The sequence below is a fragment of the Verticillium nonalfalfae genome (assembly GCF_003724135.2).
Source record: "Verticillium nonalfalfae strain VnAa140/NRRL 66861 chromosome Unknown scaffold_56, whole genome shotgun sequence".
Taxonomy (NCBI): Eukaryota; Fungi; Ascomycota; class Sordariomycetes; order Glomerellales; family Plectosphaerellaceae; genus Verticillium; species Verticillium nonalfalfae.
The window spans coordinates 152,140-175,100 of NW_021167281.1; the positions used below are offsets into that span (position 1 = coordinate 152,140).

The following is a 22,961-nucleotide window of genomic DNA, read 5'->3' on the forward strand; positions in this document are numbered from 1 at the left end:
TCCCTCTTCCATCGCTTCATCCAGCTCATCCATCGTCACAAAAAGCCGTATCCGCCCCCTTTCCACCCCCTGCTCCCCGCTCCCTAATCCTGCGCCGTATGTACCGCAAGCCAGGCCCGCCCCTGTGTAAGACAGGACAGCAGCCACCCGAAAGACAAAATTCAGCATTGCCATCCATCCTTCGCATTGCGTTGCCGTGCGTTGCTATATGTGTGCGCGTGTTGTGGTATCAGGCAGCACGCTGCCCTCGGGGTTTGGTGTTATTGAAAGTGGCGCGCCTCGCTCGTGGTGCCGCAAACGCTGGAATCAAACGAAGAAGAAGAAAAAAGAGGAGAAAAGGAGGCGCGGCGCAGGCGAACGCCCATCGCAAGAAAAGAAGACGATATCCGTTTGGTTTCGCTGTCCCCGCTGACGCGTGCCGCGAGGTGTGACGGGCCTCGTAGCGCATAGGGGCCATACGGGGGGATCGAAGCGCTCATTCAAAATTATTACACGACTGTCTTCTCAAACAGTCCATCACATGCGACTCTGGCATGTAGGATCGGAAGTAAAGGGTATGTTGAGTTGAAGGCCATTCGAGCCTCCCAGTCCACGAACCCAGAGCGGGCATCTGTGGTGTTATTGGCAATTAGTCGTTTGATTTCCGCCACGTCGTAGATCCGGGAGCACGGATTCGATTCGTCTCAGTATCACGTGCTGAAGTGCCCGGGTTCTCGACTACAACCTGCTCTCCTCCGACTGCCTAGGCCGCGTGAGTGGGAGTGCCGCGTCGGGTCCAGTCTGACCCTCGGCCTCGGTAACCGCCGCGGCCGCCGCGTGTCGCCGTCGGTGGCGGGACATCGCTAGAGGTGCTGTCTCGCGTCTTCAGACCGCCTCCACGGGGCGCCGCTGACGCGCGAGGTCCTCGTCCGGAACCGCGTCGAGGGTTGCTCCGGGAGCGCAGCGCTGGTGCGGGAACCGACTTGAGCGCGTTCATGCCGGGGAGGAAGATCCGGTATTCGGGGCCTCCCTGTCCCACATCTTGCGGGATCCAAAACTGAGGCGCAGACGTGATCTCAATAATGTTGAAGCGTCTCGGCGCAGGTCGCTCCGGAGGCGGCGCGGGGTGCCAAGCTGCATCAGGCATCTCCCTCGGCATGCGGATCAGAGGCAGAGAGCCCATCTCCTGCTCCTCGAAGCAGCTCTCCGAGAATGGCTTGGTCGTCAGGAAACGCTGGCTGTCGCGGAACCGCTTCTTGGCGGAGGCGAAGCCCCGAGCAGCATCCTGTGAGGCTTGGGCAATGCTTTGGCCGATGTGCTGGGGAAGGCACACAGTGGCGGGGTTGGGACGGCCGAGCTCGTCGAAAGCACTCTTGCTAGCAGGCTCAACAACGGATGCCTTGGGCGGCGAGACGATCGGATGGCGGGCTGAAGGGGCCTTTCGGTCGGAGAAGAGGTCGCGGAACTTGTCACCCCAGACAGTCTGCCCGGCGCTCTTGTGGCTGTGATCTCCCCCACTTGGCCGAGAGTGCGCCCACTCGTTGCTGGGACGCCGAGGGCCTTGGGGAGGGGGAGGGGCTCCATCTCTGTAAGGGGCCGGGTTGGCCCACGAAAACTGTGGTCCTGACCTCGGGCCGTTGTTGGAAGCGGCCGCTGACGGAGGAAGTCGAACGACGGGTTGGGGTCGCGGCAGAGAAACATGGGGGTGCAGCGCATCCCCGTCGAATGCGGGATGGCCGAGCATATCGGGGGGTGGGGGCGAGGGCGATGTTGATCGTCCCGGCTCAGCCGGGCCAGCTGACTCGAGTCGGATATCCCTTGTGGGGAAGAAACGGGAGGTGCGGGACTGCGAGGCAGGCGAGCCACCCGGGAGCAAGGGCGCTGAAGGTGTACGGTCGGCATGTGAGGGCTCGCGACGCGAGACAGTGACATCTGCCTGAGGTGCTTGACTGGTGTTTTTGGCCGAGGGTCGCCAATTGTCGACAACTTCTGGTTGAGTATCGGCGTACGTCATGCCACGCTCGGCTAGGTGGCGGTCCTGCTCTGCCTGGCGGGCCCTGCTATGTTCGAGGGTTGCCCTGTCGGTATCAGCGATGGCGCTGGACCACTTGCTCCTGTTGCTGGCGAGGTTTGCGTGCTCCGGGCGTGCTCCGGGAGCTGTCGGCTCGTTCGCTCTGCGTGCACTAGGTGGTGCGATCGGTGCAGGTCCCTTCTTTGATTGCGAGGGGGGAAGCTGGCCAGGCTGAGAGACGGGGGGCGATCCGACAGCAGCGTTGAACGTGCCATTGCCGAGTCCACGTGTATTGGGAGCCCAAACGCTTCCTGCAGCCTGCGGGGCTGGAGGAGGTCCCCATGTAGCGGTACTGAAGCGTTCAGGTTGAGAAGGCGCAGCGGAACCCCACGATGGGTTGCTGCTGTTATTCGATTTATCTCGGAGCTGAGGAGGGACAAAGTTGTCGCCGGCAGACTTGTTCTCTGCTGCACGCAGATGCGGGGGCACGGAAGCCTTCATAGCGGTTGGCTGTTCAGCGACGGCCTTGGGCGACGTATCGGCGGCAGACTTGTCGATGGTGCTGAAAGCCGTGCCAGGCGTCGTCGCCGTAGTAGTGGTAGAAGTGTTGGAGGTTGTTGCGGATTCCTTAGGGTGGGTTGCGGGGTCTGAGTCTCCAGAGCCTTGACGTTGTTGCATATGGGCAGGATGCGCGCCTTCCTCCTTCGAAGGCTCCTTGGCGCTCTTGCGTTCGGGGGCAGGGCCCATGGCGTCGAGTCGAGCTTTGATGCGCTTTTGCTTCTCGGCTTCTTCGCGAGCCTCTTCGTCCCTTCGGCGTTGCCTGGCGAGCTCGAGTCTTTCACGCATGACCTTCTTCTGAATCTCAAGGTCCTCCTCCACCGACCTCTGCGGGACCGCAGGCTGAGCTGGAACGGCCTGGGCGAGCGCGGGCGAAGCGTGAGGCAGGGCTGCGGCATGACCGGTAGGCGGGTGGGCCGAGTCTGGCGAGACAGGACCGTCAATGGAGACGGCGAATGAGGGTCTACGGGCATTCGGTGGCTGGTCATGCATTCGCTGGGAATATGGAACGTTTCCGACGTTGGAGCTACCACGGCGGCGTCCGTAGGATCCCTCCTGGGCTGCGCGGCTGGTCTGGAACGCGGCTGACGGCTCGGGATGGTCATGGTGAGGACGTTGCATCACGGCCGGATGTCGCGCATGCGGGTCGGCGCGGAATGAGCCTCTTCGGTCCCCTACAGGCTCATAGCGGCCAGACTGCGAGTTGTACAGCTCGCGGTTACCGGCCGCGCCTCCCTCACGCCATGCTGATCTGCTGAAGTCGTCGGCAGCGATTTCTCTCGCGGGCGGGGGAGGTGATATACTGGGCTGGAGGCCATCCCTGGTAGATAGACGGTGGTGATTCGGAGGATGGGTGAATGGTGATTCAGCAGCGGCAGGTGACGACTTTTCGACGGGAGGAAGTTTGGCCCAAGGAGATTTGGCAGGACTCGCGGGCGCGGGCGGCTTCGCGACGAACGTGGGCTTCTCGACAGAACCAGGCTTCAGAATCATGCCCTTGCCAGAGGGAAGTCCGCTAGACTTGGGCAGTGATGTCGCCGTTTCTGGAGGCGCTGGCGATTTGGAGGGCTCGATCAACTGCGCTTTGTCCTTGACGACGGCTGGAACCGGAACAGGCTCTGGGGCCTGCACTGCCTGTTCCTCGGGCTGCGCCGGTAAAGTGACCTTGGTGCCGTCGGTCCAGGTGATGGTATCTGGAGCCCAATCGTCGTCGTCATCGTCGATATCGGCCCAGTTGTTCTGTCCCTGCGGCGTATCGGGCCCTAGACGGTTCGCGATGTGGACTCCATACTTGACCAACTCTTCATCGGTGAACTTCCTAGGCTCGGGCGGAGGGACAGCTGCAGGACGGTCAGTTCATGTGTGCTCAAAAAAAGATACAGACGTTCTCTGTTGCTGCCGATGAGCTGTGACTCACGTCGATTCTTGTTCCAGACGGCGCTGGCATCAGGGCCGGATGCTGCCTGTCCACCGTTGGAGGAGGAAGAAAACTTGTTGACGGCACCTGCAGCGCCCGACTTGGCGACGAGTCGCGGACGGGATGCCGACAGGGTAGAGGATGAGGAGGGCGCAGCGCTGAGGCCCGAGGCCGTGTTTGTCTTGTCGCTGGGTTTCGCGGCGGGGTTGGAGGGCGCGCTCTTGGAGGCGGCGAGAAACTTCTTGTTCACAGAGACGGCCTTGAAGGTGGCGGGTTTCTTGACGGTAGACGAGCTGCGCAGGTGGCCCTTGTCGCCATCGGTGCTCTTGGTCGCCGAGGCCGAGTCGCCGCGGGACGCCTCCGTGTCGGAGCCTCCGCTGACACTAACATCTGCCGAGTTGATGTGGTCTTCGACGCTGGTGATGTGCTTGTTCTCAATCTCTTCGATGGCAGGGCTGCCGTTCAGATATGCGCGGTCCAGGACGGCATCGTGGGAGTCGGTCTCGTCGTTGGTGTTCTGCTGGGATGGGGAGGTCATGGTCGAGTGGCCTGGTCGTCTGTGTGGTTGCTGGTTCGGTGACGTGGTCATATGCGGGAAGACCGAAACGTCGCATGAGGCCTGATGCACAGTGTTGATGCTTCGGCTGATAGATGTCATAGGATCCCGAGGCCGATGATGGAGTGCCGGATACCTAAACTGAGGTTTTGGGTAGGTCGGGGGGGAAGGAGAGGTAGGGTAGGTAGGAGGAAGCTTTGAGGCGGCGCGGCTGGACGATTTTCAGAAGCTGCAAGAGGCCCAGTCGGGGACTAGCGCGCGTTGTTGCGAGCCAAGGTAAAAAGGTCCGGGGGGGGGACGTGTGCCTACCAAAGGCGGCCGGGAGGGCCAAGTGGACATACTGCGAGCTTTTGGGGGGTGCAGCCTTCAGCGTCTGACATTCACTGTCCAACAGCCCGAGCTACCGAGCTAGTAGGTAGGCTTCAGCACGCAGCCCCCAGCTGTTGGTCGTACTGTGCATTTCCGTTATCGCACTGTAGCTGCATCAGCTGTTTTCGCCTGTTCGAGAGGGACTGGCTTGCTCCCTCCGCTCGTAGGCGCCTGATACAACCCACCACCATATCCTCATGTTACACCAGACATTCTTGTTGCTGGAGCTCGCAAGTGAAAATCTCATTCAGCCATGGAAGTTTGCCTTGCAAGAAAAATCAAAATACCCTTCAATCGCCTGTCCATGAAACTTGCTGGTTGTGGTATCATGCAGAACAGTCCGTGTTTGACAAATCTACGAGCAGCAAGTGATGTGCTTTAGGAGCGAGCACTGGCGATTCTTCTGTCACATTCTCAAACTGATCTGGTGCTCACCTCCATCGAGCCATGTGCTGCACGGCCCAGGCGGGCAAAACTTAAACCAACCCGAGCCAATACTCGACCTACACGTCACGAAAAACATATTCACATCACCGGTGTTGACAGTGAGTGAGCACTAGCTCAGTACACCCCTCGAACACGCCAGCCATAGCTGCAGGGGCCGCAATCTTCAACATCGATACATTCCGGCAGCTCAACTTGACAAAGGGGATCAGGTCCAGTTGAACAACGTCTAATTCTTATGTACACGTCCGCCAGCCATTGCTAGAAGAACCAAGCCGCAGCTCATCCAGCCCACACTTTAGTGAGCGTTGTTCTTGTGGTGACCTGTCTCGCTGTCAGTCTCCGTCTCGTCTCGGTCTGGATACGCTGTGGCACTCACGGAGGTGGAAGTAGTAGTTCTGGGCATAGCCGAGGACGAGGAGGACGGCAATGGCGTGGATGATGGCTGTACACAACTGTCAGCACTGGTCTCAACCTGTCGTTTCTTCTGGTCTCTCAATAGGCACGTACGCTTCGCCGACGCGTTCTTGCCGTCGAAGTGCTTGGCCTGGTAGCGGCCGAGGATGCCCTTGGCCTGGACCTGGGGGGCAGGGCCCTGGGGGAGCCTCTCGTAGAACTTGACAACGTTGGCCATCTTGACGGCGTTGGGGTTGGCACCAAGAGCCTGCGTGGTTCACTTTGTCAGCCAGCGTTTCCTCCCAGTCGGTTATTACCTTTCCATGTCGTCGAGTTCTGGGGTTGTCGTCGCATGCTGTTGTCGTCGCGGGTGATGCCGAGCAAATCCTTCCCTAGCTCCGAGTCGCCCGGCCGTCACCGCGGCGCATCCGTTGAGTCCATCGCATCGTCCATCGAATCGTTCAGATCATCAATCGAGGGTTCGGAAGCATACCTTGGGGGAGGCAATCTGCAAAATTCGGCACTGTTAGCAAAAGCTGCACCACGAGGTGATCCCGGGATCGGGGAGGGACGGAGTCTGGCGGTTGGGCGTACCTTGGGGGGGATGAGGGTCGAGAGACCACGGCGCGCGATGTAGCTCATGATGGCGGCTGGAAGAACGACGAGCGGAGGGGTATCGAATTAGGAGGAGTTGCGCAGAGCAAGCCAATTGAGCGGATCCAATTGGACTGTATCGTGACGTTGAGGGTGCTGATGTTCAATCGGGTCGTTTGCCTGGGTCGAGGATTGCCGCGGGAAGGAAAAGCGCTCGCTTGCCCGGGACAACGTTGATGCGGCCGCCCAATCAGCGCCCACCAATTCCTGGTTTGCCCTTCGACTGCAGCAACGTCAAGTCAATTGAGGAACTTCGAGCGCCCGCCACGACGACACGACTTGATTCGACTCGATCCAACCCCTCCATCGACCCCATTCGAGAGGACGTCCCGCCATGGCTTCTCTCAGGACTCAGCAGGCCGCTCGCCTTCTCCGCTGCGCGACGGCCACCCGCACCGCCATGCCGCTGGCTGCTCGCCGCTTCCAGAGCTCCGTCACCACCGCGCCCGCTGCCGTGCCCTCGAGCGACCCGAACCAGCCCGACTACGAGATCAACCACGACAAGGCCACCTCGTGAGTGCCTGCAGGAAGCAGTAGGCAACTGAGATAGCGGCTGATGACGATGATATAGTACCTTCACCCCCGTCCCCAAGCGCATCCAGGATGGCAGCGAGGACGTCCCCTACTTCCAAGCCGCCACCGTCTCCGGCGCTCCCATGGAGCTTCAGGGCCGCACAGTCCGGTACGAATATCCATGCACATACACTGGTGACGACATCATGAAATCGGAATAATACAGTCGTCCGTCCTCGAGCGCAGCTAACGCATACAACAGCATCTACCAAGAGACCAAGCCTGCCACCCAGTCCGGCAACTGGCAGGGCCACCACTGGCGCATGGACTGGGACATCCTCCCCAAGGGCCACCGATGGGAGAACCCGCTGATGGGCTGGCAGTCGTCCGGTGACATGATGCAGGGCACCAAGCTCAACTTCAAGACCAAGGAGGACGCCATCCGCTTTGCCGAGAAGCAGGGCTACGAGTTCTTCGTTCAGGAGCCCCAGAGCCGCAAGATTGCGCCCAAGGCGTACGCCAACAACTTCTTGTACTCAGCGAGGAACCTGAAGCACATCCGCACGAAATAGATGGGTGGCCTTGGGTGTGTGTGAAGGGTGCGTGATGCACTGGGAATGTGTACATAAGTGTGCAGGAATCGAAAGTTTTAGAGTTGGTCTGTCACAAAGAACTGTCGTTGGACTAGCGGGGTTGTGAAATTGCTGCTGTTGTTCCAGCTTCAATGAAATACGAAGTGACATACGAAGGAACGCAGGTAAACTCTTGGTGCTTTCAAGACCTTGCGGCCGAACCACGTATTCAGGAAGGAGCAGGTGGAGTTAGTGATGCAGACGATTGGCGATGGATTGGGCACAGGCGGCAGCGCGTCACGAGATGAAGGTTACTGCCTTGAATACCTAGGAAGCTGCTCTAACACAGCGATTGGATTCATTTTACACGCGAGGCCCCAAAACAAGCAGCATCACAACAATGGTTCGCCATAAATATCTTGTGTCAAAAGTAGTTGATTTGGTATCATTGATGATGAAGTGCCGAAGATATAGAGCTCCGTCAAGTCTAATCCGCTCCATTCCGCCAAGTCCTCAGGACGTTTGCACAATTACTTGGGGGCTGGCAACGTCGGTTCCCGCAATGTGGGATGACCCCTAGCATGCAAAGTTTTGACTCTTTAGGTGATGAGCATAGACTCGTGTCCCTCATCAGGGCGATTCAGGCCGATGTCCAACCTCTCAGGGAGGGACTTCTTGCTGGCACGGGCAGTCTGCTCAGCCCAGGCTCTCATCCTCACGAGCTCGCGAATGGACGCTTCTCGGCGCTCAGACATGCGCTGAAGAACAGCCTTGTTGACGTTGTCCGCGACTTCCCTCCTCAGATCAGGATGAAGGATGGCGGCTTGCTGGGGCTCCAGGCTAGTACGCGGCACTACTAGCAAGGCCATGGTCTCTTCGAGATCGTTGAGAAATCGAGGATCAGTCACAGCACGAGGGGCCAGATGGGTCTGGGCGAACTCGAGCGTAGCAATTTCGTCCGACGATGCGGTGGAGGAGCGGATGCGCTCAACCAACTGCAGACGTAACAGCGCGAAGTGCAGGGTAGGGTCGCGATCCAGTATCTGACGAATTTGTTAGATCCAGTCCTCGCAGCAAGTACTTGAAAACGAAGAAATGAGGTGTTTGCTCAGTAAAAAGTGGTTGTTTCTCATCACGATCCGAAGATCATATGAGTGGTGCATGTAAAACTCGTGTTCTAATCATAGCAAGACAGGGGAAAGTAGGAGAGCGTCTTACCTCAGGATCGAGATCATTCAAGGCCTCTATCGCTGACTGCACGCTACCGATATGAATAGAGTGCTGGATCTGCTGTCGCAGTTGGATCGTGTCGTCGGCCTGATGTGGCTGGAGATTGGCCTCCTTGCTGAACTTTGCCGCAGCATTAGGGTAGCCTTCCATCATCAGGTAATCGAAGATGAGTGAGTTAATGTCGCTGGGGAAAGCCAAGTCAGCATGATGTTGAACCAGTTATGGGTCGTAGAGGCATGAGACGAGACAAGAAAGGTTCAGGCAAAATTTATATCGACTTTCTCCGCACGGAATTGCTAGGAGAGATTCCCATTGTGATAGTTGTTCATCATTTTGGTGTTGGTGGTGGATGGGGAAGGCTGGAGCAGTAGAGAAGAGGGCACAAACCTCTTAGGCGACTTCACGTCATCGACGCGCTCCTCAAACGAGTGCTTCATTGGCGTAGCTGTTGACGCTGACGAAGTCTGAAGAACGGACGTCTTAGCAAATGCCGAGGCATCGCCCATGATGTCAAAGCTGACGAACCATGATTCTCTGGCGCGTCTCGCGAACGAGACTGGCAGCTGCTCTGTTCCAAACAGCGACGGAGACGGGATCGTTGGGATCTGGCAGTCCAGACATGCGGTGGGAGGTGGGGGGTTTGGGTAGGGTGAGTTGGTTCTAGGAGCAGTCGTGATCGAGGAGATTCTGACGCCGAAGAAGTGACAGCTAGGGGGGTTTGAGGTGGAACATTTGGGCCCAGGCTGTTCGATGGCGAAAGCAGGCTGGGACAGAAGAATGAAGGCGAAGGTGAAGACGAAATGGGAGTGAGGAAAGGAATGCAAAACGGGTGCAACGTAGGCTTTATTTGAAAGCAGGTGCAGGGCCTGGTGTGGATTTCCCGGCACGAGGCTGCCAATCAGAGCGTGTCTGGGCTTGACCTAACGCAGAATGGGGCTTCTGCTTTCGTTGGCGACGGCGGCCTGCACTTCTTTGCCCTGACCAGCTCGTGCCGTGTCGCTGAGCGAAGGACGGCTGAAGGCTACCACCTGCCTGAAAGCGCTAGGAGCGCCAAAAGCGCCCTGTAAATACAGTGTGAGAGGTGATGATCCTGCCTCCATGTGACGGGGAGTGGCCTCACGCGACCTGCTGCTCTGCGTCTTCAACCCATTGATGTCGACCAAGAACCTCTCTCCTCTCTGTTCAATGTTCTCCTCCAAGTAGGCAACAGTCTCCAGCTCTCGAAGCTCTCTTTCTCTGTCTACCAGACCATCTTCGCAGGCATAGCCTGTGCCGAGCTTTTCCCCCGTTCAGCGGTCTAGACTCCACAAAGCTATCTTGACAGGGCTTCTTATCTGTTTATCACCCTCCCACTCCTCTTCTGGGCCTCAATTGTTCAGAATCTGAACTTCGGAGGGCGCCGATTGACGGGTACCGAAGCGCTGCATCTGCATCTGTGCTTGGGTTCAAGAGCCTACGTCTCGCCGGCTGATTGAGTCCACGTCTTCGCACTGACAAATCTTGTCGGCTTCTGTTCTCGAATTACGACCTGTGGCCATCCAGCCTACCTTATCTTCAGCCACCGATCCAACTACCCCGCGGCTTCTCACTCGCTGATCTGTCTGTGATCTGGGAGACACAACTGCCAGCCTACCATGGCCGCCAACGAATCTCATGTCACGGTGCAGAAACGCCTTCATTATGCACCTCCCTGGGCCGATGTGTCTATCATTGGCATTGCAGGCTCGTCGGGCTCTGGCAAGTCGACGCTGGCGCATGCCATTTGCAAGAAGCTGAACCTGCCGTGGGTCGTCATCTTGTCCATGGTAAGCGTTCACCTGAGTCGAGTGTGGCTGAGAGGATCGGTCTTGTCTAATATGAGAAGGATTCCTTCTATAACCCCTTGACGCCGGAACAATCCAAGAAAGCGTTCAACAACGACTTCGACTTCGACTCCCCAGAGGTAGTTCCATCCGCCTAACTTCCCAAGTGAAGAATTGCGTGCTTAATCATACTGTGTAGGCTATCGACTTTGATGTCTTGACGCAGTGTCTTCGAGACCTCAAGGCTGGGTGCGTATCGCTCAATGTTTCCTTGCATAAGACAAGATGCAGCATGCCTGGGCCACTGACTAATGATGAACAGTAAGAGAGCAGAGATTCCTGTCTACTCTTTCGCCAAGCACCAGCGTCTGGACCATTCTACCACGATTTATTCACCACATGTTTTGATCCTCGAGGGCATCTTTGCCCTGTACGACCAACGTATTTTGGATCTACTGGACATGAAGGTATTGCCACCCTACTACGTTAGGCCACAGACTGGTGCTGACGGTTCCAGATTTTCTGCGAGGCCGATCCCGACACATGCCTCTCTAGACGAGGTATGAACCTTAGGCTCCACTGCCATGACACCTGCTTATACCCTACAGTTCTTCGCGATGTCAGGGAACGCGATCGTGACGTCGAGGGTATCATGAAGCAGTGGTTTGGATTCGTCAAGCCCAATTTCGAGAAGGTAGGAATCTCAGCTCACTGCATGAGCGCTGCTGATTGGGCGTAGTATGTCGAGCCGCAACGCAAGGTGGCTGGTAAGTCGCATCACGTTCCGGGGGTCTTCTACACCGATTAACGGAAGTAGATGTCATCGTTCCTCGTGGTATTGAGAACCACGTTGCTATGAGTAAGCTTGCCGCCGATGACCACGCCATGCATGGCGAAACTAACATTCATCAGCCATGGTGGTTCAGTACATTGAGCGAAAGCTGCTTGAAAAGTCAACGCATCACCGTGCCGCCTTGACTCAACTCGAGATCGACGCAGCTGCAGAGCCGCTATCTGACAAGGTCTTCATCCTTGATCAGACGCCACAGTTGCGGGGCATGAACACGATTCTCCAAGACATTGATACCTCTGCCGAGGATTTCATCTTTTACTTCGACAGGCTGGCCTGTCTTCTGGTTGAGAAGTACGCCGCTGCCTGCCTTCAACATACCCGAGAGTAAAGACTGACGATATCAGGGCACTCAACAATGTCCGATTCAAAGAGTACGACGCAGAGACGCCCGCGGGCTACAAGTACAAGGGTCTCCAGGCCAAGGGTGAGGTTACGGCAGTGCTCGTGCTCCGTGGCGGCGCCGCGTTTGAGACGGCATTGCATAGACTGATCCCCGACTGCCGCACCGGGCGTATCCTCGTCCAGTCGAACGTGCGAACTGGCGAGCCAGAGCTGCACTATCTGAAGCTTCCTAGCCAAATCGAGAAGAGCGAAAGTGTGCTCTTGATCGACACACAGATGGCCAGCGGCGGTGCGGCGCTGATGGCCGTGCAGGTACTCGTTGACCACGGCGTTGCGCAAGAGAACATCGTGCTAGCGTGCTATCATGCTGGCAAGCTAGGCGTGCACCGGTTGACCAAAGTCTTCCCCGGTATATCTGTCGTGCTGTGTAACATGCTGCCCGACAGTGAGAACCGTTGGGTGGAGAAGAGGTACTTCCGGTGCTAATTGACGACTGAATGAGGATGGGTTGGGCAATTGGAAATAAGCAGGGCGAAGGATCAACTAGGTCGCCTGGCATGAGAGAAATGATTTTCATGCCAGCCATTTTTGCGTGATTCCTGATCTTTGTGTCAATCTCAGCGTACTGCTTCGCTGTGAACCAGCGCCTCACAGCCAGGACCCTTGAGCATCAGAGATGAAATCCAGCACTAGCCACCGCTTGCAGTCAAAACTTGTTGTAAACCAAGGCCGGAACGTCTGAGAATTGTGCGACTTTGAACAATAGCTTGGGGCCTACCGTATCTTCTGCTCTCTGTTCAGCTCCAAGACTCTTTGGACGACCACTGTAGCCCTCGGGCGAAAGTTGGGTCTTGGAGTCACGGTCGACTTCATCACAGTTCTGATGGCTAAGCCTGCTCCGTCTGAAGGATGTTCCTCGAGGCTTGTAATTACCTGGTCGTACGAAAGACGAACTTCAGCCTCGCGTCAACAACAAGGTTTTTTTTTAACGGATAATCGTGAGTCTGCTGGTCTATTAACTGGTTCCCTCGTACCTCCACGCGCTGGGCTCAAGCTTCCCTTCTCCGGCGTGTCAACCTTCAGTCACTGATATGTGTTCGTCGCTGTTCTCCAGAAAGTCCAAGAGGCACTCTAGAACCTCCCTGTTGCGACCTGTCAGGATTGCCGACGAGCGCAAACATGGCTCAGGATGACATTAGGAGCACAGTACACTCCGTCTTCGCTGGATGAGAGATCAGAGTACAATTGTGCTAGATATCTTGGGCCCGCATGAGTGGTACGGTAGGCATAAGTTCATTCAGGGATGCTAATGTTTCGCCACACAAACCTCGCTTCGACTTCGCTGGATGTCTTTAGTTGAACCCTGAATCCTCGACATTGAGGGTGTGGGTGGAGATAATATGGCGCATTATAGTGGTGGGCGACAAAGTTATCTTGTCCTAACTTAAGCATATCATTATTATATTTAAGTAAAGTTCATCTACTATCCTCCAATTGGAGGAGATGTGAGACACCTATTTAGAATGTGGCCTATAGGGAAAGGCTCCTGCGAAGTCACCTAGTCCTCACGGTCTGGACAGCTCCAGAGTGGTTGTTCCTCCAGACAACCAAGCTCAAAATTTCGCAAATTTATGAACAAAGTCATTTCAACGCTGTATTTTTCCTACAGCAGAGAACGTCAAATGTTATTATATCGAGTACATAGTTAAAAAGGTCTGAGACCACTTGTAGACTTTGACCTGTTATCTTATAAAGCTCTGACCGTGTCGATATCTTGTATGAAATATTTAATTGACAGCTTCACTGAAATGCACATCGGCCGGTAAATGAGAAAGTATGTCAGAGGTATGATGTGACAAGTCTTCACAGCACGTGATTATCTCCAGAGAGATGCTAATCTGGAGGGTAGGAAGTTGTAGCGTGCGAACATGGTCGGTTCGTAATTCATGCCCAGCATCATCCTGAAGCTTGTGATGACCAGCTGCTAACATCATTGAATCCTCTTGACGAGGGAAGCCGGGCCAGATCACTTCTCGAATCATGAGACAAAGTGTGTCATCCTGTCAATTGGCTGGGAGATGCTTTGTCTATGTGGACTCTGAGTAGGGATGTTGGTGAGCTCTGATCGGAAAGCTGTCTTTGTGGTCTGCGTGGTTTTAGCTCAGAGATGACCTCATCAACGGAACGAGCGACCTGACGGCGAAAGGAGCCCTCGGCTGTAGCCTTTCGAGCTCGGTCTAGAAAACACGATGTGTCTGACATGATCAATTGGCTCGCACGTCGGTCTCTCGGTACGCTGCTCGGCCGTGAAGACGGAGGTCGGCAGGCCGGCACCTTCAGTCCGGGAAGACCGGCGTCATGTGGAGCTACTAAGGCAACTTGTTCGTAAAGCTGGTGTTATCCAAGCGCGGCCGCCCATTTCTTTTGGCCGAGGCCTTGTGCATGCATGCTCCATGATGTTTTCTCCGGAAAAATCAAATAAACAAAATCAAAGATACCTCATTAAGTACCCAAGGCCCTGCGAAGGCTATGGATGAAGTCACTTAAGTGTCAAGTACCGGAGCCGTTGGGGTTGAGATGCAAAGCTCGAGCATCGACTGTTGCATGCTTGGCCTCTCCTGATTTTGCGGCGGCTAGTGCCTGTGCTTCCACTCTGAGTGTGCGGCGAGGTAGCGCCGTGCTGCGGGTCAATGACGTCTGGAGAGCAGGGATTGGAGCTCTGGCTGGGTCAATGATAGCGGCCATCATCACCACCACACTAGCCTGTAGCAGCCAGCACCGACTCGATCGACCAACCACCATTCCGCTCGTCTCCTGCCACAAGCTGAGGTAGCTCCGACTTCTTTTCCCTCTCAATCACCTCGAAGCGATTTTTCTTTTGCAGCCCAGTCGTAGCCTGCTACAGCGCTCTCAATCCCCGAAGCGCGCAGTTCTATTCTCCTCGACACACGCTCGTTCACTTGCTCTGCTGATGGACTGACACCTTCCCACCGCGAGAACCGACAACCCAACCACCACCTCATAGAATGCGCCCCGCCACGGCGACAGCGGCGCCTGTCCGCCTGGCACGCGCAACACGACAGTATCGAGGCATCACAGGACCGCACTGCCTCGCTGGCCGATCGCATCCTTTGACTACTCTGCAATCAAGATCATACGCGAATGTCCCCCCGCGGTCCCAAGCCCGAACCTCCCTGACGCCGTTCTTCTTCGACGCCCACAAGGCCCCCAAGGCTTCTGTCCGACCCATATCCGGAAAGCCTCTACCTCAGGTCAAGTCAAGGGCCTTGAACTTTGCCTATCGGGCGGCAGCCTGGTTTGGTATCTCTGTTGCCTTTGTCGGCGTTAGCGTCGTCGGCTTCTTCATTTACGATGCCTCGACATACAAGGAACATACGACCGGCATGGACATCACCGTCTCGCAGATGGCCTTGAACCCCCGAATTGGCGGCCCAAAGAATCTGCCAATCGCCGAAGTCTTCATTGACGACTCTGATCATGAGACGAAGCAGAATCAGAAGGACAAGCCCAAGCTTGTCATCCTCGGTGGCGGATGGGGTGGCGTTGCCATGCTCAAGGAGCTGAATCCCGATGACTTCCACGTGACGGTCATCTCGCCCAAGAACTACTTTCTTTTCACGCCCATGCTGCCCTCCGCCACTGTCGGCACTCTGGAGCTCCGCTCTCTCGTTGAGCCTATCCGCAGAGTTCTCGCCCGTGTCAATGGACACTTTGTTCGCGCCAAGGCGGAGAACGTCGAGTTCTCCCACAAGCTCGTCGAGGTGTCTCAAGAGGACAAGCAAGGAAACGTGACGAGATTCTACGTTCCATACGACAAGCTTGTCATTGCCGTGGGTTCAACGACGAACCCCCACGGTGTCAAGGGACTGGAGAACGCCCACTTTCTCAAGGACATCAACGATGCGCGGTTGATCCGCAACTCGATCATCCGCAACCTCGAAAAGTCTTGCCTACCGACAACCACCGATGAGGAGCGCAAACGCCTCCTATCTTTCGTCGTCAGCGGCGGCGGCCCCACGGGTGTTGAGTTCGCGGCTGAGCTCTTCGACCTTTTGAACGAGGACCTGACGGAGAACTTCCCTCGCCTCCTGCGCAACCAAATCTCGGTGCACCTGATCCAGAGCCGTAGTCACATCCTCAACACCTATGATGAGGCAGTCTCCAAGTATGCCGAAGCTCGTTTTGCACGCGACCAGGTTGACGTTCAAATCAACTCTCGCGTTCAGGAGGTCCAGTCCGACAAAATCATCTACACACAGCGTCAGGATGACGGTAGCATCGTCACGAAAGAGATCCCCATGGGTTTCTGCCTCTGGTCCACTGGTGTTTCTCAGACGGAATTCTGCAAACGTCTCTCGGAAAAGCTAGGCAGCATGCAGACGAACCGGCATGCCCTCGAGACGGACACCCATCTCCGCCTCAACGGTGCGCCCCTGGGCGATGTCTATGCCATTGGCGATTGCTCTACGGTCCAGAACAATGTTGCCGATCATATCGTGACATTCCTCCGTAACCTTGCATGGAAGCGCGGCAAGGACCCCGAGACTCTTGAACTGCATTTCAGCGACTGGCGTGACGTCGCCTCTGACATTAAGAAGCGATTCCCACAAGCTATTGGCCACCTGAAGCGCGTTGACAAGCTGTTTGCTCAGTTTGACAAGGATCAGTCCGGTACCCTCGACTTTGGCGAACTTCGGGAGCTGCTCAAGCAGATTGACTCCAAGCTCACCAGTTTGCCCGCAACGGCTCAGCGTGCTCACCAACAAGGCCAGTATCTTGCGCACAAGTTCAACAAGATAGCACGCACAGCCGACGCGCTGAGGCAGAACGAGATCCAGGACGGCGACATTGACACTGTTGTCTACAGGGCGTTTGAGTACCACCACCTCGGCAGCCTAGCCTATATCGGCAACTCGGCCGTGTTCGATCTCGGCCAGGGCTGGAATATTACGGGCGGATTGTGGGCTGTGTACGCCTGGCGTTCGGTGTATTTCGCGCAGAGCGTGAGTTTCCGCACGAGGATGCTGCTGGCGATGGACTGGGCGAAGCGGGGTTTGTTCGGCAGAGGTACGTTGCGACGCTCAGGATTAACGGCCTTTACTAACGAGTCACAGATTTGGTTGCGTATTAGAAGCGTTTCAAGGAGCATCATGTGCGATAGTTTCTTGATTTCATGGACAGGAGGACCAGGACACATGTCAAATAGGTCATTACAGCCAGCCCGGCTTATGTATTCACGCTGCGTTATGAAGCGACGTCCTTGTTCCCCTGCATCTATAACCTGAAATCCTTGTACGACCACTTCTCCGAGTACTTGACCTTTGGCGCCTTGTGGAAGGCGATCCTCCTGCGGCTCTCGACCTTGCCACGCACCAGCAAGCTTCTGTACCTGTCCTTGAGCAGGTTACCTTCGGGTCGCAGCCTGCGGAGCGAGTCCTGCAGCTCATCCGGCAGAACGAGCTCGAGGTCACCCTCGGGCAGCTTGCTCTTGCCGAGCTTCTTCCTCCGCAGCGCGACCTCGCCGGCACCGTCGTCCTCCTCCTCCGAAGAGTCGACTTCGGCCTGTTGCGCAACGAGGGCCTGCACAAAGGCGTCGCGCTCGGCAATCTCGGACGCAATCTCCCTGATGCGTTTCGTCTGCTCGTCGCGGGCTTTGATCTTGGACTCGTGCTTTTTCAGACCCTCCTCGGCCTTGCGGCGCTTGATTCTGTTGCGCTGGACCGTTGTCTTGCGCTTGCGCGGCTTGCTCGCCGCCGATACACCCTCGGCATCCGACCCCTCAGCATCCGTCTCGAAGCCCTCCCAGGCCGAATCCTCGTCCCACTCGGAGAGGTTGGCGCGCGCCTCGGCGGCGTCGGCCTCGGCAGCGGACCGGGCAATCGCCTCCTCGCGCAGGCGCGTCTCCTCCTCCTTGGCGAGACGCTTCTTCTCGACCTCGACGGCCTTGGCCGACTCGACCTCGAGGCGGGCGGCGTAGTCCTCGAAGAGGGGGTTGTAACTGTGGCCGCCCTTGGGCTTGGCCACGGCGCGGACCGTCTTGCCCGACGCCGCTAGCGAGACGGGCTTGTGGCGCAGCGTACGCGGGGGCTTGGGCATTTCCTTCTCGGGGATAAAGTTGTCCTCGGCCCGCTCGACGACGGGCTTCTCGACGGGCGGCGGCGCCGCCCAGACGTCGTAGGTCGCGGGCTGGACGTCGATGGTCGAGGGCGCCTGGCCGTCGGCGACGCGGCGCAGGCGCGCGAGCTCGGCGGCCGATACCCAGTCCTTGCGGGCGCGCTTCGTCGGGAGCAGGCCGTCCGAGGTCTTGGGGGCGGGCCGCTTGCGCAGGGACACGGCGGGGACGGCGGAGCGTTGGGCGATGATCTCGTCGGCGCGCAGCGTCTTGGTCACGCGCTGCTTCTTCTTGGGGTCCGTCTCGCCGACGGTGTCGATGGCGAAGAGGTCGGCTGAGTCCTTCTCGGCGGCGACACCACTGGTTTTCTGTTAGCCGGGCGGGGCCTCATGTGGAAGTATGGCCCAGGCAACGGGCCGGGGAGAATTGGGCTCTCTCTCTTACCCTCGGATGATTTCGTCGTTGAGGGCGTCGAGGCCTTGCTCAACTTCGGTGAGGTCGACGTTTTTCCTCCATGCCTTCTTGCCTTTCCTTGACGGTTGCTTGTGCTGTTGGGGCGCCTCGGTCGACCCCGAGAGGGGTTTGAGAACGGGCATCGTGGTGGTTTGGTGATGCTGGAGAGACAAAAGCTGGCAATGGCGAACTTTTGCTGGCTGCAGATAAGACGAAAGGCAGTTCTAGTTCTGCATGTACACCAAAATCGTCGGTCTGCCACCTGCTTCAGGGTCGGCGGGGATTCTGGATTTTTTTCCATGGGCCAATCTAATCGGCACGTGAGCGGAATGTGGAGCCATCGAGTAAACTTCCCCCAGTCGATTTTAGAGTGGGAACAATGCCTTATCTTATCGACGTGCATCTCCACCAATCGCTCGGAATGACCGCCGCCAAGGTCGAGAGGCACGAGAATGGAAAGCTCCAGACCTGCAGACCTCCTTTCCCCTTGCAACCCGCAGCGCCCTCACCCAAGCTGTTCTTGAGACGCCTCCCCCCCGACTTTGACGGCATCACGCGTGCGAACGACTGTCATAATCGACACTTTTCGTTGAACGCCGCTGCGACTTTTGCGAACCGACAAGAACCGTCCGCGCCGTGTCGCCCCCCCTCTCTCCCCTCCTTCGAACCCTATCCACCGCCCCTCCCCCATACCGAGGCTAAGAGGACAGCAACACCGGCAAGATGGCGTCCGGATCCTACAACAACCCGCTCAAGAAGTTCAAGTACGAATTGTCGTGACGAGATGCTGGTCGGCAGCGGCTGACACTACACAGGCTCGTCTTCTTGGGTGAGCAGAGCGTCGGCAAGACATCACTCATCACACGGTTCATGTATGATTCATTCGACAACATGTACCAGGCGACAATCGGCATCGATTTCCTCTCCAAGGCATGCCAACTCGAAAATTGTATCAATGGACCGAGCTGACCGGCTGTAGACGATGTACCTCGAGGACCGCACCGTTCGCCTGCAACTGTGGGATACCGCCGGCCAGGAGCGATTCAGGAGTCTGATTCCCTCCTATATTCGAGACTCTAGCGTTGCCGTGGTTGTCTACGATATCTCGAGTACGTCAAACCCAGACTTGGGACAGCCTCCGCGGTACCCTCCTTTCCGACGCACCTTCAAGGACTAATCTGTGCAGACGCGAAATCGTTCCAGAATACCAAAAAGTGGATAGACGACGTGCGCGCCGAGCGCGGAAACGACGTCATCATCGTGCTTGTCGGCAACAAGACGGACTTGAACGAGAAGCGCGAGGTCACGACGCAGCAGGGCGAGGACGAGGCCAAGAAGAACAACCTCATGTTCGTCGAGACGAGCGCGAAGCTCGGCCACAACGTCAAGACGCTTTTCAAGAGGATAGCCCAGGCGCTGCCGGGCATGGAGGGCTCCGACACGGCCGCCCAGGCTGCTAACCAGAGTATGTCCCGCCACTTCAGAGAGTCCGTTTCGAGTCCCTACTGACTGATCTGCGCCACAGTGATCGACGTCAAGACCAACACACAGCAGCCCTCGCAGGAGGGGTGCGCGTGCTGAGCGGCCAGTGTAGGCCGCCCCTGTCCCTCTCCTTTGGGACTACGAGATGCAACGCTGTGATGAACGGGCCGCCGGGGCAGGATATCTATCTTAAGCATAGCGTGCAAATGAGGCTGCTTTCATCGGTTCAGTTTGTATCATATTTGGCAGACCATGCTCACGATCGTTCGTACATACAGTACCTCCTACCTTATTTTAATCAGTTTGAGTCGAGTTGAGTCCGGGTTCTTGTGATCTGCCATGTTTCCACCCACCTACCGGCCGGATATGCACCAGGGCCGGTCGAGGGCAGGGCGCCAACGACGGTCCTAGGTCTACGATCAATGCTGGCGCACGGGGTTTCTACTTGATCTGTTGCATATCATATCTAAACAAGACTTCCTTCATCTTTTAACTTGATCTTTTGAATTGAGATGGCCTTGTGTGACAACTTTGAACATCTGCCCTGAGAGAATTTGAGTATAGCCCCTCAAATACAGTAGTACTTGGGTATCTATAGTAGGTGACATGAAATGATTGGAACACCCGCTTTGGCCAAAGAACATCCAACAGCGTACTGGTTGTTGTGAGCTCATCACTCAGAAAACGGACAATAGCCCACAAACCTACAACATAGACGAGTAGATCTCGCCTCGTCGGACACCTGGTGGTGCCCGGCTCCAGAGGTCTCATGCAGGCTGCCGGTCGCGTGACAGTCCGAGGCAGCCGGCGACCTGCCCCCCATTGTGGACCGGTTATGTCATGGGCTTGGACCCTGCGTTCGCTTTCGCTCAGCCAGCAGCCTACCAGCGGCTGACCAGCGACCAGCCGGCACCCAGCCAGGATTGCTCCTTCGCCTTGGGCCTAATTACCGAGAGATCCGCTTCGACCGCCAAACCATCATCGTTTTCTCCTGGCAGCTTTCTTGATTTGCCATTTGCACCAACACATCTGCGATACCACCAGCGACATCATCTGCGACACAACCTACGCGCCCTGGTCGACACTGCAATATTTTTTAGACGCGACACGAAAAAACGACTCTACAGATCATGGCGCTCAACGCATGGGGGTGGCTGCCTAGGCCTAAGGTACGGTTCCCTCTCGTTGTGCCGCCGTCTCACGTCGCGTCTCTCAAAGCCATTCTCTAACGATGTCCCAGACCTTCCTCGGCCTCATCAGCTTGCAAAATGGCACCGAAATGATCACCCTGACGCTCATCTTCAACAAGCTCACGGGTTTCTACGGCCTGCTCGCCATCCTCACGGGATACTCCCTGTCGCTCCTCCAGCTCTCCATGTACATCTACTCCCTCGGTGTCCTCCTCGTCACGGCCGCTCTCTTGCCGCACATTCGCAAGCAGACGCCCTTTGAATGCCTAGCCCTCGCCTGGCTCTACATAATCGACACGGTCCTCAACGCAGCGTACACCACGGCTTTTGCCTTGTCATGGTTCGCCCACTCAACCGCCCTCGAGCGCCACCCCTCCCCGGCCGATGGCTCCTCCATCTCGGTCAACTCCGCCGTCCCCGACGCGACCCTCGCCACTGGTACCCCCGTCGTTCCTGATGTGCCCGGCTCGACCAAGCACATCGGTCCTGAGGAGTCGTGGACGAGCCTCGGCCTCGTCATTGGCTTCACCGTCGTGCGCGTCTACCTCGCACTCGTCGTCATGGCGTTCGCCCAGCAGGTCCTGCAGCGCGTCGGCGAGAGCGGCTGGGTGCCTGAGAACCGCAAGGTCGACGCCGAGGACCTCTTCGCGCGCGGGACGCCCGAGGGCGAAGGCTGGAAGGGACGCCTGGGTCGCAAGATGCTCAGCACCGGCAGGTCGTACTGGCTCGACGAGAGCGCCCACGACGAGTGGGCGAAGAACATGAGCAGCAAGATGCGCGGCGCCGCTGCGCAGGTCTAATCTGGTTGCTTCATGAATGGATAAAGAGGAACAGCCGTTCGTCGGCTACGACCCTCCTTTTCTCTTGTCACGCAATGTGGTGCGGCAGCACGCACTGTAGACTTCTGCATACAGTCATTCGTTTGCGAGCAGGCCTGGCATCTCCCTTCCGTTCGCTCTCTGGCGAACAAGAGCACGGAGGGATTCGGCCGCTCGGGCGTTCGGGGGTTCACATCAAACTGGGGCGTCATGCTGGTCTGACGGCACTTGACCAACGGGGCGTCTCGGCGTATGGCCGGGGATTGAAGCGGCCAAAGGGACGAGGTGGTCGGCAGTGACGCCACCGGCTCAAATCCCGTGGCGGGTATATGATGAACGCATTACACTGGGGCATTACATAGGAATTAATAAGTAATTTGGACACTGCAGAAACCCCAAGACAAGTGACCCGAGCGCGAGTTGATGGAAGGCAGCGGTGGTGGTGTGCGTGACAAGCTACCCCCATCCATTCAGCTGAAGGACATGAGCCGTGTTGGGCTACTGGAGGAACATGTCTTCAACTGGGCCTCCTCGATCATTCGGCTAATAAGCAGGTTGGTCGTGAGGTAATTGCATGAATCATGGCTGGCCATGTCAGCAGGGCCGCCTCTGAGGTGCCTTTGGGTCCAGAGATGGCCATGGTGAACCGCATGCGCTTCCTGATATCCATCCAAGCAACCTCTCCACTCAATCCATCAGCAATGGAGAGCCGCCCCCAGAAGTCAATGATGGCACGATAAAACTCTGGCTCTTCAGCGGGACCACTTTCACTGTCTCGCCCCAACGAACCCCAGGGGGGGCAGCCAAAAGCAAGCCCCCATTAGTCATGAGGTGCCTCACAGCAACAGCAACAGCAACAGCCCAGCCGGTACTCGGTACAGGCGAAGACGAGCAAGTGACAAGCAAAAAAAAAGGTCATACCTCGAGGCTACGTGAGCGGTAACGGAGCCTGGCCTGTTCGAAGATCCCCGGCAACGTGGGGTGCGCAGGGCGCTAGCGATCACGCAATTCTACGGTGCGACACACGAGCCCGAAAAAAACCAGGCGCCAAGAGGGCATTCCAGCCACTGGGGCCCGAGTCGCCGTCTTCAGGGTCCTCACCGTGAAGAGGCGTGCTCGCACCGCAAACAGCGACCTCCCCCCCCCCCCTCCCCACCAAGCCGCATCCGTCATCCTAGGGTCGCGCTCG

General features: G+C 57.1%; 9 protein-coding genes across 9 annotated transcripts; 5 read left to right on the forward strand and 4 right to left on the reverse strand.

The window, feature by feature from the left end:
- Positions 1-742: 742 nt before the first annotated feature.
- Positions 743-4,503, reverse strand: D7B24_007224 (uncharacterized protein; the record flags this gene model as incomplete). The annotated part of the gene is made up of 2 exons (XM_028641337.1): positions 743-3,888; positions 3,966-4,503. The coding sequence occupies 2 exons, from the start codon at positions 4,501-4,503 to the stop codon at positions 743-745; spliced, it is 3,684 nt and encodes a 1,227-aa protein (XP_028494662.1).
- Positions 4,504-5,632: 1,129 nt separating this feature from the next.
- ATP17 (ATP synthase f chain, mitochondrial precursor) lies at positions 5,633-6,372 on the reverse strand (the record flags this gene model as incomplete). The annotated part of the gene is made up of 5 exons (XM_028641338.1): positions 5,633-5,658; positions 5,714-5,779; positions 5,845-5,998; positions 6,224-6,238; positions 6,325-6,372. The coding sequence occupies 5 exons, from the start codon at positions 6,370-6,372 to the stop codon at positions 5,633-5,635; spliced, it is 309 nt and encodes a 102-aa protein (XP_028494663.1).
- Positions 6,373-6,718: 346 nt separating this feature from the next.
- Positions 6,719-7,469, forward strand: D7B24_007226 (uncharacterized protein; the record flags this gene model as incomplete). Its single annotated transcript, XM_028641339.1, has 3 exons — positions 6,719-6,897; positions 6,956-7,066; positions 7,160-7,469. The coding sequence occupies 3 exons, from the start codon at positions 6,719-6,721 to the stop codon at positions 7,467-7,469; spliced, it is 600 nt and encodes a 199-aa protein (XP_028494664.1).
- Positions 7,470-8,068: 599 nt separating this feature from the next.
- Positions 8,069-9,320, reverse strand: D7B24_007227 (uncharacterized protein; the record flags this gene model as incomplete). The annotated part of the gene is made up of 4 exons (XM_028641340.1): positions 8,069-8,512; positions 8,688-8,883; positions 9,087-9,163; positions 9,225-9,320. The coding sequence occupies 4 exons, from the start codon at positions 9,318-9,320 to the stop codon at positions 8,069-8,071; spliced, it is 813 nt and encodes a 270-aa protein (XP_028494665.1).
- A 1,013-nt stretch (positions 9,321-10,333) lies between these two features.
- Positions 10,334-12,182, forward strand: URK1 (Uridine kinase; the record flags this gene model as incomplete). The annotated part of the gene is made up of 10 exons (XM_028641341.1): positions 10,334-10,504; positions 10,564-10,641; positions 10,701-10,750; positions 10,824-10,968; positions 11,019-11,061; positions 11,110-11,195; positions 11,241-11,268; positions 11,319-11,360; positions 11,414-11,645; positions 11,699-12,182. 10 exons carry the CDS (start codon positions 10,334-10,336, stop codon positions 12,180-12,182), a joined length of 1,359 nt encoding a protein of 452 aa, XP_028494666.1.
- Positions 12,183-14,722: 2,540 nt separating this feature from the next.
- D7B24_007229 (uncharacterized protein) lies at positions 14,723-16,848 on the forward strand (the record flags this gene model as incomplete). The annotated part of the gene is made up of 2 exons (XM_028641342.1): positions 14,723-16,784; positions 16,832-16,848. 2 exons carry the CDS (start codon positions 14,723-14,725, stop codon positions 16,846-16,848), a joined length of 2,079 nt encoding a protein of 692 aa, XP_028494667.1.
- A 143-nt stretch (positions 16,849-16,991) lies between these two features.
- D7B24_007230 (uncharacterized protein) lies at positions 16,992-18,425 on the reverse strand (the record flags this gene model as incomplete). The annotated part of the gene is made up of 2 exons (XM_028641343.1): positions 16,992-18,189; positions 18,274-18,425. The coding sequence occupies 2 exons, from the start codon at positions 18,423-18,425 to the stop codon at positions 16,992-16,994; spliced, it is 1,350 nt and encodes a 449-aa protein (XP_028494668.1).
- Positions 18,426-19,005: 580 nt separating this feature from the next.
- D7B24_007231 (uncharacterized protein) lies at positions 19,006-19,863 on the forward strand (the record flags this gene model as incomplete). The annotated part of the gene is made up of 5 exons (XM_028641344.1): positions 19,006-19,046; positions 19,098-19,122; positions 19,262-19,391; positions 19,469-19,747; positions 19,808-19,863. The coding sequence occupies 5 exons, from the start codon at positions 19,006-19,008 to the stop codon at positions 19,861-19,863; spliced, it is 531 nt and encodes a 176-aa protein (XP_028494669.1).
- A 1,132-nt stretch (positions 19,864-20,995) lies between these two features.
- Positions 20,996-21,754, forward strand: D7B24_007232 (uncharacterized protein; the record flags this gene model as incomplete). The annotated part of the gene is made up of 1 exon (XM_028641345.1): positions 20,996-21,754. One exon carries the CDS (start codon positions 20,996-20,998, stop codon positions 21,752-21,754), a length of 759 nt encoding a protein of 252 aa, XP_028494670.1.
- Positions 21,755-22,961: the final 1,207 nt, after the last annotated feature.